We start from the raw sequence: 16,754 nt of genomic DNA on the forward strand, positions 1-16,754 counted from the left end.
AGAGGATGATGCAAACAACATCGAAACTAGTCAAACATAACAGCAAAATTTATAATGTTAATACAGTGGAGTAGTTATTATTTATTCAAATACAGTAAAACCTCGATAAGACACGCCCACTTATTACGCTCTCCCGTGTAATACGCTTTTTTTGTTCGGTCCCTACACATTTCATATATAACGCCTTTATAAAATACCCCATTTGTTGCGCTCAAGTCCCGCATAATACGCTGTTTTTGTGGAATATTTTCGATGTAATTTTCAGCAATATACTGTAACAGCAATGAAGCATAGAACTCACTGATGCCATTAACCTGAAAAGTATTGGTATTCGACCCTTTACCTGCGCATTTAAACCTTCATACTTCATACCTTAGTATACCCCATCCTCTTGTTATGCTCTCTTATTCGACTCCTGATCTGCGTGGTTAAAGCCTACATACAGTTACAATACCTCACCCTCTTGCTAACCCTCTCTCTCAAACAACATTCCTCACTCGGCCGTAATAAAATTCTGGAAATTTTTGCTGGGCAGTTTGTTGTCCTTTTGTGTACTGAAGTGTCTGTGAATGTGATTACAATGAGTGTTAAACAAAAAGCGCTTTCTGTGTCGGAAAAATTGGAAATCATACGAAAGTACGATGAGAACAGTACTCTTACTCAGAAACAACTCTCTGATGCATTAGGAATCCCATCATCGACATTAAGAACGATAATAAAAAATCGCGACTCAATCACTACAGCTGCGACGTCGGGAGGATGTAATCGCAGGAAACTGAAGTGTGGTAAACATGAGGACTTGGAGAACACGCACACGACAAACAACTATAAATGGCTTCTTTTTTTTTCGAAAGAATTAAGTACAGTACATATTGTAAATGTCTTTGACTTAAAGTACAGTAATTACATAATGGAGTAATACTGTATTACCTTTCATGAATCATGTATTTCAATAAAGAAAAATGCTAATAGATACTGTATATAAGTCAAAATTAGGATACCCACCTAATACGTGGTCCCGGTTAATACGCATTTTACACCCGGTCCCTTGAAGAGCGTCTTATCGGGGTTTTACTGTAATTTAACAATTCATCAGTGATTATATAAGTGTTAAAAGAAATGTGTATTCAAGAATGAAGAATAATATGAGTTATTAGATAATCTTTGTAATGACTAGACTGGAGACATTTAGGCACTAAAAAATACGAAATAGGCAGCCTTAAAAGGCATTAAAAATAGGCACTACAAATTAAGTGCTAAATTTTTAATGAATATTACACAACACGAAAAATCGAGCAATTTATTTTCTGCAGCCACATTACAATGAATAACACTATATTTTTCTAACTTCTCTACTTCAAAATGATGTCTTCTGTCAGTCAGAATGTTTCTAAATTGAGAGAAGATTCTCTCAACCTCACATGAGGTGATGGGGTAGTACTGGTCACTGGTGCAACTCTGCCACAGAAGAGGATTCTAAAATTCCTGACAAGACTTTGGCAATCTTCATTTCACACCATCCAGGGTTCCTCTGTATTATCTTTGCGAACTCCGAAATGACTGTCTTACCCATATCACCCGGAATTTCATTAAGACCATTCTCTATGTCGCATAACATTCTCACAGCTTTCACAAGAGTAAGTTATCTTGATTCCAATAAAGGTACTGTCTTCCTCCAATGAGTTTAGCGCTGGGACCTGAGGTATTCTTGCCATCGTGTGGGGGGTTGCAGGTAGATTCTTTTGTTGCTACAGCCAAGCCGAGCCGAGCGGAGTGGGAAGTATTAATCGTCCAAAATATGCAGTCTTCAGTTTGTAGTAGTGTGTGAAAATTTCATATACATATTGTTTACCTAGGCCTATATGGTTTTGTTATTAATATATTAAATATATTGTTGCAATTTTTGCTCAAACATCTCCCGATGTTAGCTATGTTAATATTATATGAATTACTCATATTAAATATTTCACCGTTACAAGTCATTTTTAAGGAAATATGCTGTGGAAAAGTTTTTGGTTTTATTCTATTGGAATTTTAGAATATGTGTGATTGGCATCGTGAAAAACAGATTCCTATAATGTCATGCGAAAATCATTTGTTGATGATATCTTAAAATGCAAATCAAGTAGTTTTACTTCTCAAGTGAGTTCAGCAGTACAGTATATTTAAATTTATTACTTTACAAATTTAATTCAGTTCTACTAATCATTAAATTTTATAGTATGATTCTTCTTTTCATTTATATTATTGTAGTTGTATTATGATTTTTTTTATTTATTTTATTGTATTTGTATTTCTGGTGGTGTGATGGCCTTAACTTCACCAAAATAAATAAATAAATAAAATTTTCTACAATACTTTCCTTCTCTGAACACGTAAGTACGAATGGTTGTATCTCTATCTCGCCAAAAATACCTTAGAAAACTAATAGGCACACTGCTCTCGTAAATTGGGCGAATGTTTTCAGTATGATTGTACTTCCTTCCAGACTGCCGCTGTCACTGTTCCCTCCCACTCCAGTACCGCGCTAGACTAGTCGGAACCGCATTCCTCTCAGCACTAAACTCCTCAGAGGATGACAGTATAATAGTTGGAATTTTACCAAAATAGCTTCTAGTGAAAGAAAGTTCTGCATTAACGTCGGGGTGTGAAACTGTAGCTTTCGCTTCCCCAATGCAGATTGCTTCTTCGTCGTCTATACATTTAAGAATAAAGATTAACGATTAGGAAAAAATGAGACCAATATGTATGTATACCAAATATACTGAGAATATTCACCAAATGGATGTACTTTTGTATGCGCAATAGTGTGTACATAAGAATAAATTTTAAAGATTTACCTTCTTTATTGCTGAGATATTGTCCATATAGTGAAGTGCTGCATTTAGCCATGTGTCTCAATGTGTTAACCCAGGCTGTGGTGGCAGAGGAACCTGAGGCAGCATCTCTCTGAATAGGGCAATCCGGGATGATGCCTTCAAAAACACTTTCTTTATATTTCATTTCATATGAAGCACTACTGAGAAAAATGTTATTGTATGTACTACGTAACAATTAGGTTACATTACTTACTTTTTTGCTACATGCCTGGCAGAATATCACTTCATCATCCGTCGTAAAATTTGGATCCCCATTAATCCACTGCTTATATAATAATCGTTTAGAAGATTTTTGTTTAGGCATACTGTTATTAACATGATCCCAATGTTTCACGCACACATATCACGCCAGAAGTGAACACTGAAGCAGATTTCATGAAAGACCGATTCATAATACTTCATAGGTTTATCAGCAAAGTTTAAACCAAACTGTATCCACACACAAAGAAATAACTAGCAGTTAAAACAAATTTAAGCATTTTCTTTTGACCAAAAATATAAATAATAAAGGTCTTGATGCATTGCTTGGTAAAAAAAAAAAATCAATCAATCTTCTTAATGTATCCAGCTGTTTGCTGACAACATAAAGTCCACTATAGTCCACTGTAGTCTTTTCAGTTCTTGTTTTTCATGAGAAATGAGGGGTATTTTGATCGGTGTTTATTATAAATACTTGTTACTAGTAGCCATAGTTGGGATGCAGTCAATATATACTGCAGAACTGTGTCTTCTGCAAATGGTACTGATGAATTAAAAAAAATAATGAAATGTAAAAAAATTAAAACTTTTTCGCTTAACTCTATTGTAGGCATTGAAATAGGCAATATCAGCAATATTGGCACTAAAGGCTAAAATAGACACTTATAGACATTCTTAGTGCGGGCTTTCGGTAGATGATCAGCGAACTAATGTTTTTCGTATTCATAAACCAGTGTCAGCGATATGATATGATATGAATCCTGTTTAGCATGCTCGTAGCCCGGGATAGCGAAATGTCTATGAATAGCACCCATAGTGACTAATAAGTGCATTTTATATATCATATACGTCATATGTCCCATATATCATATATGTCATATATCTCATATGTGACCAGCCTCATGGTCTAGTGGTCAGAGCTTCTGGCTATAGTTCATGAGGTCCCGGGTTCGATTCCCGGTTAGAGCACAGGAATTTTTCCTTAAAGGGGATTATTCCTGTGTTCGTCCATGGTCTGGAATTTAGGTTAAGTTTAGATTTAAGACCTCTCCTGGCACCACATTATCATAATCATTCTATCACATCATCGGGGTAATGTAACTCCGCCTTCTAGGTGCCCCAACCTCAGAAGTGGGTTACAATTAAGCCACGGCCAGGAGAGAAGACCAGAAATGTCGAAAAGACAACCTGGTGGCATTGGATAAAAAAAAAATATATATTATACGTGTTTCAAACTATCATGTTACGTACATTATAACAAAACTAATATTACTACAATTCACTACAATAAAATTATACTTTCCAAAAGACTCAAAACAAGTGTAAAAAAGAGATTGTGGATAAAAACGATTTCAAGAAACTTGTGGTTTTTCCATAATCCGTATTTATAAAGATAATATTCAGCATTCATGTGTAAATTTTACAACTTAAACTGACCTATAATTCAATTTTATTTCTCAGAATCAGAGTCAAGCAGCTCTTCTTCATCTTCAAGTAGCACTGAGTCAGATGAAGATGAAGCCAGCATGTTATCAGAGGAGCTTGGAGTAGTGAAACTTGATGAAAACATCTGTCCTGAAGGCTGTGATCGAGAGCTTTATGATGGAACTTTCAGTCTGAGAGCAGAACGGTATACAAATACGAAAGTACTATAAAAGCATTAAAGGAGAAAAATTCGTTCTGGCACTGGGAATCGAACCTAGGACCCCTCGATTGGCGCCTGAGTACTCTTAACCAACTGAGTTATGCTGGGATCCAATCCACAGTGCTGGTCGAATTCTCCTCCTTTGTTTTCAGTAGGGAGCGGATTTTTATTTGCTAAAAAATTTAAATATATTTATTTTTTATGTGCTAAAAAGTACGAAAATATTTGCTAAAAATAAAAAGAATATTTTTTTTAAATATGACAAAAATACCTTACTTAGCTTGAAAAAAACCAATCGCACTTGAGTATCAGTTGCTAGTAGATGTCCGAGAACTGCAGTGAACAACAAAGGTCATTTCCAAATTCTCCATCACAAATGCATGCCGATTATCTCTGAACGACTTATACTGTGAAAACGATCTTTCCACATCACAGGACGTCAGACATGCATATTTAAAGAGAGGAATGTCACAAACACCTACACCATCAATTTCACCTACAGGCACACCCTGTAATACTTGAGCAACTTTACACATTTTTTTAATATCCACTGTTTTGCCGTGAATGCACACGTGAAGCAGCTGCAATGTGCTTGTTTCCAGACAAATGTTGGGTTACCACTTACTGATTTACCACATGGTTGGCAAAATAACACTTTTCCGTGGGTAGTAAAAATGTTTTTAAATACATCTACATATTGTGTAGACGCGATCTTAAACTCGATTTGATTTTAGGCATTTTAAGAGGCTAATATACACACGTCTTCACGTAAAAATATGTTTCTAGCTACTGACCGACAATGTTGGAGAAAAGCTTCCTATAGCGACACCACCACGTCTACACTACGCAGCTTATGCTTATGGTCCGATAACGGGGAATCACAACAAGATGTATTTCCTCACTTCATAGGCATGAGCGAGAGGCGAGAGATTTGTTTAAATTAAATGTTTATACCCGAGGTCTTATCTGTTGTGTTTCACAAACAAAGCGTGGAATGAAATCATCTTCAGCAACAATAAACATTCCTAATTATGTGTTGCAAGATCTCTCCTTCTTGTCTATGTTAATTTATTCTCATATAACAACACTGATATGCTACCTAGGAGTTCTCAGAACTTGAGGCGATACTATTACAAAAATGGGTCACGGATACACTTCACAGCCCATAGAAACACGAAGCAACCTAGAATTCTTAAAAAAGATAACGTATTTCTGAGTAATATAATTGATTTAGTTTTAAAATATTTAAAAGTTCTTGTAAAAAAATTATTTAAGTAAAAAAACTCCAAGATTTATGTGTTTATAATAGATTTCCTGAAAATATGTATTTACATCAATTTTTTGTGAAAATATGTGTTTTTATGTGGAATAAAATTCGGGTTTTAAACTTGAAACTTGACATTCGGAATTTTTAACTTTGTTAATTGTGTTTTATCACACGCAAGAAAAATATTTAATTACATAGGAATCCGCTCCTTAATTTTCAGTAAGTCGTGGAATACACAACATACAATAGAAGATGGCAAGGTCCTCAAATAAGAATATATACAAAAGCACTCTGTTTCAGAGCTGTGCTACCAATTAATATCAGGATTTTCAACTTATCAATGAGGAAACAAATATTTTAATAAACAAACTGCACGATACAGATAGTTAGGTATCGATAATCACAATAATGTGTATAAATGCAAGACATCATCTGAACATTAATTGTTGAATGTGTTTCAGGTATTGCTTTGAACAGGAACTTGTAGAAGAAAGGAAATATATTGAATCAGCAAAGAAAGAATTAGACATTAATTTAAAGAAATTGAAAGTAATAGACGCAACCCTCAAAGTTCATCAAGATGAACTGGAAGCTCTACAGGTTAATACAGTAACTAATATTATCCAAAATATTGCATAAGCAGTAAGACTTTCAGTGTAGTTGACTGATTATTGTAACGATTTATGAACTGAACTAAAGGGAGGGGCTACTCATCAATTAGCACTGGTCAGCTTGATGAGTTAATGACTGAATTTGGTATAATTTTCCTCTATTCAATACCTAATTCCCTCTTTACCCTTTCCTATCCAGTCCTCTGACTGAACTCTTACTTTCTTCGATCCCGACAGCATTAGAGCATTCGAGGCCTAGGGGTTCATTTCACTTTCCTTCCTCCTCTTTCTACTTTGCTGTTCCTAGTGCTGACCTTCTATGGCACTAAAATCGTCCTCCAGTGGCTTAAGGAGGGAAAGCTGGTGATCAACAAGATCTCCCAGCTAGGTCCAATGGACCCGTCGACCAACACCAGGTGTGGTCCTCCAGACATTCTGGGGGTTGTCTGTGAATGAAGTAGCCACCAAAACGTTAAAATATGGTATTCACTTAAATCGGCTACAACTTGCCATTTATTACCTGCATAGAATTGGAATGTATCAGTCCCCTAACTGCCCATTGTGCAACTGAAACCAAGAAATGGATTCGGAACACTTCAAAATCTGTGCTTCAGTGGCTGACCATGATAATATCTTTGAAAAATATTGGAGTGCAAGAGGTCAAATGACTTTATTGTCAAACGCCTGGCATTAGAAAACAACAACGATTTATTTCCCAGGATTATTACAGCATAGCATGACTGAAAGTTCTGGGTAATTTCTCACATCTTGATTTCATGATTTTCTTGATCTGTCCTTGTTACGCCTTTCTGTTCACATATAGTTAAAATTCTTCTGGGTGGGTTTCAATCTCGTGTTCATTTTTATTTGAACATCAGCCTTTATAACAAGTGAAAGACATCTGTGATCGTCATGAGTTTTTAATATTAATTTACAGTATGTTTCGACATAATGAAAATTTAGTTGTAATGAAATAAGTTACAGTTATTACTTATCAGTGGGTTTTAGAAAGTGTGGAGGACTACTAGAAGAGAGGGGGAAGAAAATTGATACATTTTTCTTGCGCATAAATGCCCCGAAACATCATTCTCCAGCTAACACATTAATAAGTTACACTAACCAAAAAACAAGTTTAAATTACCAGAAATCAAATTCTGATGTCAGTAGTATTGCCAGTTCAGTGCAATGTATTTTTCCCAATTTTTTTTATGCGTAAACAGAATGATGGAATGTACAGAAATAATGCACTGCACTTACAAAACACTGCGAGAATTTTATTTCAACTAATGTACAGCATTTGAAGGGTCCAGGTTTTAGTTTAGTCACATTTGGCAAATTTTTCAGGAGAGTGTTTACAGACTTGCAGAATGACAGTTTCTTTCCTTGTAAGCCTTTTCTTAATATGCTTATAATGTGGAAATATTTCCTGAAGGAATAGATAAAAGATCCTAGACTATGTTGTTGATGTAGGTCTTTAGAATTTTGTATTTCTGTAAAAGAATCATGTAGATATTTTAATTAATTGTAAATTTTATTATGTAAATGCTTTATGGTTGTAAAAAAAAACAATTGAGGACCGTTTTTGCAAAACTTGCTAACTGCAAAATTTGCAAAATTGAGATTTTGGTGGATTCATTAACATAAAACAGGCCTCTACACGATGTTAAAGTTATCTTAGTAAAATTGAATTATTTCTCTTCATTATAGTGTGTCAAAGTGTGATGGTTGCACCTATAACCTATTTGTCTTCATTCAGTTTTTTGTCTCTCCTGTAAAATTTAGTTTTTTCAGTTGCAAAAACGGTCCTCAATTATGCAAATTTGATTTTACTTTTACAGGTAATTATTAGCTATTTTAAAATTCTGAATAGTGTTTTATAAAGTGTAATGTATGTACGGTATATTAAGCATGAAAAGTTTTGTTCATTTAGCTTTCATAGCAGCTAAGATATAAGAAAAATGAATTTCACTGAATTTTTGCAGGCCAAATCATTCAATAATCCAGAAAAAGACAGTTGGAAGAAAGGATTACAACCAGACATTTAATTTTCAACATCAACTACCAATAAAGTGTGCATTTTTCTTGGAAACAGTGAAGCCATACCAAACCCTTTCTTCCAACTGGTTCAAAGAATAGAAATACCCCATAAAATTGTTGGTCGCGAACTTCCATCCTGCTCAACCGCCAGATGGAATTTGAACTCAAGGACTGTGCTCACTCTCTTATAGGCATCGGAGATTATTGCCTGTCTTTGGATACTAAAGTGATGTGTTCGTAGGTGCATTTCTACAACAGAAATTATATCAATGATCGTAATTTTGGCACCATACTTGTAAAGTATAGTAGTTATTAGGAATATATTATTTTGTGTTGTGTGTTTGAATGTGCACACTATTGAGAGAATTTAAAACCTCTCCCAGGTATATTTAGGAGTGTGCAATTATTATGGAGAATAACAGCTATTGAGGAGTTTCTTTGCTGTGAGAGAATGTGTAAATCTGCTACGGAAGTTCCACTGAATTAAGTTCAGCTTCTTTATATCTATCTGCTTTTAAGATCTCAGCCCTGAGTAGGATTCTACATAAACAGTGGCGGCTCGTGATAAAATATTGTGTGTGTTCACAATTTTGTGTTCCAAAATCGAAGAGAATTTGAAATCGTACGTTTTTAGCCTAATATGAAATGTCATGATTCCAATGTTTCACTGTTAATAATAATAATAATAATAATAATAATAATAATAATAATAATAATAATAATAATAATAATGATAATGAAACCTAGTCTTTTTATTTCCAATTTTTCCTGGAAAGCCAGTTTACCCAGTTCTTTACTCTTCAAAATTACTTGAACAGAGTTCATTGTTTATGTCTGTTAAAAATTAATACATAAAACAATTTACAAAAGCGTGTGTTCAGTAATATACAGTATTTTGATTCACAACACACTGATACATTATAGTCTATACCAGTACTGTAATCCCATTCGCATAGATTACTATAAATACAGCCAGTAAATATTATTCTTAAATAATATACACCACCATACAGATATTTAAATTCATACCACCATCACATTCAGCCAGCACGTCTTTGAAAGCCAAACTATGCTATATGCCGACACTGAAGTATAGTAATTCACAAACTAAACTCTCGTAGCAGCACTGTACACACATCCACATAAAGTAAACATTCTGACAGTGATATGCTGACACCTGCAGGCTAAAATACAGACTTATTAAATTTTCTCCTCGAGATATAGCACGTAAACAATAGGCATCGATGCACCTGACATCTGTAGGATAGATTCACTGTTCACTTAATGCTTTGTGCTCTTGAAGAGTCATAAGCGGCCAGCAAAAGACAATTTTCTCCCGCGCATGCGTGAAATTTCTGTAACCTTCTTGAAAAGAGCACGGCTTGTACGTGACCGGATGTTGCCAAGTTTACATAAGAAGTTTATGCAAGATGCGGAAGTTTAAAATACACGATCCTGATATTATACATCCCCACTACGCCAATATGGTATTAAATAATAAAACTAGTCGTGCATTAATGGAAACAAGGTGTTCACGTGCTCTTGTGCTCTTATTGACGCACCGCCACTGTACATAAACATTAACAAGTGAAAAATTTTACTGGAAAAAAAACGTGCACGCACACACACACACACACACACACACACACACACACACCAGGTGGAAAGCAATATATGAACATTAAGTTCTTATCTCCAAAGTTTTTAATTCATGGAAAGTGTCTGCTGTTGGGATGTTTCACTGTGAGAGACATTTCATAACATGTGATATGAATTATGAATTTACAGAGAGAGAAACAACAGAGAATGAATGAAGTTGAGTGTGTTGTGATTCTGAAAATAAGTCAAATGCAGCACTTTAAAGACGACTCAAATAAGTTGGAGAATTTTTCGAACACATTGGTGTTTTCAAAAGAAGCTTTGAAGAACCTATATGCACGTGCAGGGGAACTAGATAAGGAAACAGACCTTCAGAAGGAAAAGCATAGGTAAGTTCTAAATTTATATGAATCATCATTACACATTATGGATCAATGCAACTGCAAAAATGAATGAAAGCTGGTGTACTGTCATCCTCTGAGGAGTTTAGTGCAGAGAGGAATGCGGTTCCGACTAGTCTAGCGCGGTACTGGAGTGGGAGGGAACAGTGACAGCGGCAGTCTGGAAGGAAGTACAATCATACTGAAAACATTCGCCCAGTTTACGAGAGTAGTATGCCTATTAGTTTTCTAACGTATTTCTTGGCGAGATAGCGATACAACCATTCGTACTTACGTGTTCAGAGAAGGAAAGTATTGTAGAAAATTGTATTTATTTATTATTCATTTATTTATTTACTACTTAATTATTATTTATTTTGGTGAAGTTAAGGCCATCACACCACCAGAAATACAAATACAATAAGATAAATAAAAAGAAAAATCATAATACAACTACAATAATATAAATGAAAAGAAGAATCATACTATAAAATTTAGTGATTAGTAGAATTGAATTAAATTTGTAAAGTAATCAATTTAAATATACTGTACTGCTGAACTCACTTGAGAAGTATAACTACTTGATTTCATATTTTAAGATATCACCAACAAATTATTTTCACATGACATTATAGGAATCTGTTTTTCACGATACCAATCACATATATTCTAAAATTCCAATAGAATAAAACCAAAAATTTTCCACAGCATGTTTCCTTAAAAATGACTTGTAACGGTGAAATATTTAATGAGTAATTCATATTATATTAACATAGCTAACATCAGGGAGAAGACTGAAGACTGCATATTTTTGGACGATTAATACTTCCCACTCTGCTCGGCTCGGCTTGGCTGTAGCAACAAAAGAATCTATCTGCAACCCCACAGCACCGATGGCAAGAATACCTCAGGTCCCAGCACTAAACTCGTCGGAGGAAGACAGTAATATTAGTGTTTGCACCAAATGCAAGTTAATTGGTAAATTGTGTACCATTTTTCACTCACATCAAAATTCTGCTCACCATAAAATAATGGTAATGGAAACGAAATCAGAAATGAAATTCTGCACTGATTTACTACATGGGTAGTGGTAGATCAGTTGGTAGAGCAAATGGTATAGGACTGAAAGATTTCGGATGGTGGCAGGATTTTTCTCGTTGTTAAAATTTCCAGAATGGCCCCAGGGTACATACAGCCTCTTTAAAATTGAGTATCAGCCTTTTTCCCTGGGATAAATCATAGTCAGAGTACAGGGAATCATGTAGAACTATTTTAAAAAACTAATGCCCATGGCTTGTCAGTATATTTTTTTCATTAATAATCTTCTTCGTATGTAATCGTGAAAACTTTGTAACTAATTCAACAGTTCATAGTATAAATATGCGTCAAAAAATGACTTTCATATTCCATCGGTAAGTCTATTGTGCTATCAAGGAGTGCGTTATACAGGAGTAAAAATTTTTATTAGCCTCTCTATCGATATAAAAAATGAAACTCAAAACATATAACATTACTTAGGGCCAAATTAAAGAAGTACCTAATTTCTCACGCCTTCTATTCTGTGGGTGAATTCAAAACATTCAATAACGCTTCATGAAATTGATACTAAAACTTTGTGTTGTACTAGTAGACTATATTGTAAACCTCTTCTGTATATATTTCAACTAGACTGTGACTATAAATTAAGACTTTATAGTATTATTAAATTTTCTGACTTGTTCCATATTCTAGCTGTAAAGCAATGTACAAATACCATGGAATGTTAATAAATACAATAAAATACAATACAAACATAAGCAGTACCACTGAACTAGAGATAAGAACAGAGCGAAATATGATGTGGGAGTTTTAATTCCATTTTATCCAGGTGCAGATTTAAGGACATCTAATAGCATTCAGTATAGACTGAAGCATTTCACAATCAATTACTAATATTTGTAATTATTAGCACGTCGTTTTACATTCAGATAATGAACAGACAAAGGAGTGGGACAGAGACTAATGCACTGATAGTGCATAATGACGGTGAGGTGGAAGATTCTTAAGTTACAGAACGTGTATGTTCTGTATATTCATATTTCTGATGCCAAGTTTTGTAACAGCATTATTCATCTATCATATTAATTCTTTGATGGGCGATCATAAGAGTACAAGTCAAAAAATCTTATTTTACAGGAGAGCAAAAAAACTGTTTAACATCGTACATGATTTTGAAGGTACTGTTATGTGCATCAGAGAATGCGGCGCTCTACAGCAGGTTTTGACTTGTACTCTTTTTACCAGACGTAGATATCGAGCTGATGATGACAAAACTGTACATATCTCAATTTCGCCAAAAATTGACTTGTACTCTTATGATCGCCCATCAAAGAATTATTCTTGATTAACTTTTCGAATTTAGTAATAATGCAAGGAAAAAAAATGCAAAGTAACAAACACATAATGTTATGAATTTCCTTCAGTGCAGCTTACTATACTAGCAACATAAACTCTCCTTTCTATACCACACCTCGCCCCTCTTACTATAAACACACACTAGTGTCATGGTCCTCACATGTGATCCTGGCCTGTAGAGATATGCAAATATTACTTTCCACAGTTAATTCCCGATTTACCACGAAAATCGTCTGTAGCTGCATTTAGATTGGCAACAGGCCATGATTGTTTGGCCAGGCACCTGCATAGAATTGGAATATATCAGTCCCCTAACTGCCCATTGTGCAACTCAAACCAAGAAATGGATTCGGAACACCTCAAAATCTGTGCTTCAGTGGCTGGGCATGATAATATATTTGAAAAATATTGGAGTGCAAGACGTCAAATGACTTTATTGTCAAACGTCTGGCATTAGAAAACAACAACTTTTTAAATGTAATTTTCATTTTTCTTTCTTTTTTAATCCAACAGGCAGAACCAAAGACATCTGCACAGAATGAACGTGGATTTCCAATACATGAGAGAGATGATTCGAAGATTGAATGATGACATTACAGAATGCATGTATAGAAAATTTGGTGGAAGAATTGATTTAGAAGAATTAGAAGAATCGATCATCAAAAGACTAGTGGCAGAAATGAAAACATCATTGGCAAACATAAAGAAGGAATGTGAAAGGACTCTATTTCTAATGGAGGTAATATAAATTTAGCTTCCCTTATGAAAAGGTTGCCAGATTTGACAAAGAGTATTACATATAATTTGGAAACACACCTAAAAGGTAAAATGATATACATTTGAAACGGTTAGGGAATCGAATATGCAAAATATCAGAAAAATTTACACCTAAGTAGCGTTTGTGCTCATTTACAGTTAAGAAAGGGGGGAGGGGGAATACCATCAGATAGGTTAGAATGATTTGAATGCCATATACCGCGAGAAAAATAATAGTACGGATTGATTGGCATTGATATCTAAACCAATCAACAGCCATCGGTTAAGATAACTTGAAATTACCATTGTCACTCCCATACAAATGAGGTTAGCAGATGTCGACAGTAAGTGAGCAAATTGAATAGCGGAATCGGTACATTCTATGTGTATATGTAGGGCAGTGTCTAACCTCGTGCATTCGCTTGTCAGCAAAATCGTCGACGTAATCTCAATACATCTGTCAGCTTACTTGTTTAAACATATTATTTGTCAATCTCCATGTATTCTGGGTCCCTATCACCACGGCATGGCGTGTCCTCAGGTTGCGGATCGAGGAGACGGCCTCCAGATATGGAGGGTAGCTGCGAATATATTGAATAAGCAGTCGCGGACAGCCGATGAGGGGTGGTCCTCCAGCTTGGGGGTTGGGCGAAGGGCTAACAACCCATCACCGTAAAAAACAACTTGTTACGAATCCTTCAAATAAGCCTCGGAATGGAACTGATTCTCTGGCACGACCACAGCAAAGGAATAAGGTTTTGAGATTTGATACTTGGAATGTTACAAGTCTATATAGAACAGGAGGGGTAACATTAGTAGCAAAAGAACTAGCTAGATATAGAATAGACTTTGTGGGAGTACAGGAGGTTAGGTTAGATGGGAGTGGCATAACACAAATAGGAGATTATTTGTTGTATTATGGGAAAGGAAACGATAATCACCAATTAGGAACAGGATTCTTTATTCATAAAAGAATAAAATCAGCAGTAAAAAAGGTCGAATTTATCAGTGATAGGTTATCGTATTTAGTACTTAAGGGTAGATGGTGCGATATCGTAGTCATAAATGCTCATGCCCCTACAGATGAGAAAGATGACCATATAAAGGATAGTTTCTATGAGGAATTGGAACAGACTTTTGATCAGTTACCTATATATCACATGAAAATTTTATTGGGGGATTTCAATGCTAAAGTAGGACGGGAGGATATTTTTAAACCGACTATTGGAAAAGAGAGCCTACACATATCTAGTACTGACAATGGAGTTAGGTTAGTCAACTTTGCCACATCAAAAAATTTAATTGTTAAAAGTACAACATTCCCCCATAAGGATATACATAAATATACTTGGACTTCTCCAGATGGATTGACACATAACCAGATAGATCACATCTTGATAGATAAAAGAAGACACACTAACTATCTCCTTTACTTTTTAACTTTGCTCTAGAGTATGCCATTAGGAAAGTCCAAGATAACAGAGAGGGTTTGGAATTGAACAGGTTACATCAGCTTCTTGTCTATGCGGATGACGTGAATATGTTAGGAGAAAATCCACAAACAATTAGGGAAAACACGGAAATTTTACTTGAAGCAAGTAAAGTGATAGGTTTGGAAGTAAATCCCGAAAAGACAAAGTATATGATTATGTCTCGTGACGAGAATATTGTACGAAATGGAAATATAAAAATTGGAAATTTATCTTTTGAAGAAGTGGAGAAATTCAAATATCTGGGAGCAACAATAACAAATATAAATGTTACTCGGGAAGAAATTAAACACAGAATAAATATGGGAAATGCCTGTTATTATTCGGTTGAGAAATTTTTATCATCCAGTCTGCTGTCAAAAAATCTGAAAGTTAGAATTTATAAAACAGTTACTGTATATTACCGGTTGTTCTTTATGGTTGTGAAACTTGGATTCTCACTTTGAGAGAGGAACATAGGTTAAGAGTGTTGGAGAATAAGGTGCTTAGGAAAATATTTGGGGCTAAGAGGGATGAAGTTACAGGAGAATGGAGAAAGTTACACAACGCAGAACTGCACACTTTGTATTCTTCACCTGACATAATTAGGAACATTAAATCCAGACGTTTGAGATGGGCAGGGCATGTAGCACGTATGGGCGAATCCAGAAATGCATATAGAGTGTTAGTTGGGAGGCCGGAAGGAAAAAGACCTTTAGGGAGGCCGAGACGTAGATGGGAAGATAATATTAAAATGGATTTGAGGGAGGTGAGATATGATGATAGAGATTGGATTAATCTTGCTCAGGATAGGGACCGATGGCAGGCTTTTGTGAGGGCGGCAATGAACCTCCGAGTTCCTTAAAAGCCAGTAAGTAAGTAAGTATTTGTCAATCTAATTACATGATAACATCAATTCCACTTTAATCAATTTAATCGCATGCACTCATTTACATTCATTGCTATTATGTTTCTAATAAATTTATAACTTAGTACAATCCTGTCTAATTTAAAGTATAGTATTTACCAATTTATAACGTCTTAATCTTTTGATCATTTACTAATCAGTAAAGCTATTTGCAAAAAAAAAAAATATATATATATAATTACGCTGTTATTACTTAATAAATTCATAAATGTATTATTTTCAATTTTATTTATTAAAACTTCGACGCTAATAAATCTTATTTTTGAAATATGGCTACCATTCTTACTTAGTTAATTATTAATTTTTCTAATAGCAGGAAAGTTTATTCGTTGTTGCTGCCTGCCTCTTAGTGAGTAAATTCGTTCAGTAACTATATCCTTATTCGAATTAGATTGTTCATATCTATTTCTATTAAAGTTTCTATGTGTCGTTTTACCTCTAAGCAAATGTTCGTCACCTGCATCGATCTCATCGGTTGATCCAGCAACACTTCTCCTTACAGTAGACGTTTCACTTCCTCTCAAGCACCACGAACTTCCACCAGACTGTGTCACCAGATCTTCACTTGCGCTGACCTCATTAGTTGCTCCA

At 35.0% G+C, this 16,754-nt stretch overlaps 1 protein-coding gene across 1 annotated transcript in view; it reads left to right on the forward strand.

Annotated features, from left to right (window-relative positions):
* The window catches only part of LOC138697010 (cilia- and flagella-associated protein 44), an 82,218-nt gene that overhangs the window by 57,288 nt on the left and 8,176 nt on the right, over positions 1–16,754 (forward strand). Inside the window, exons 22-25 of the mRNA XM_069822601.1 lie at positions 4,539–4,707; positions 6,451–6,589; positions 10,426–10,625; positions 13,524–13,749. Of these exons, the coding sequence (XP_069678702.1) occupies positions 4,539–4,707; positions 6,451–6,589; positions 10,426–10,625; positions 13,524–13,749 (734 nt within the window). The remainder of the gene's footprint in view (positions 1–4,538; positions 4,708–6,450; positions 6,590–10,425; positions 10,626–13,523; positions 13,750–16,754) is intronic.

This window comes from Periplaneta americana, chromosome 3 (assembly GCF_040183065.1).
Source record: "Periplaneta americana isolate PAMFEO1 chromosome 3, P.americana_PAMFEO1_priV1, whole genome shotgun sequence".
Classification (NCBI taxonomy): Eukaryota; Metazoa; Arthropoda; class Insecta; order Blattodea; family Blattidae; genus Periplaneta; species Periplaneta americana.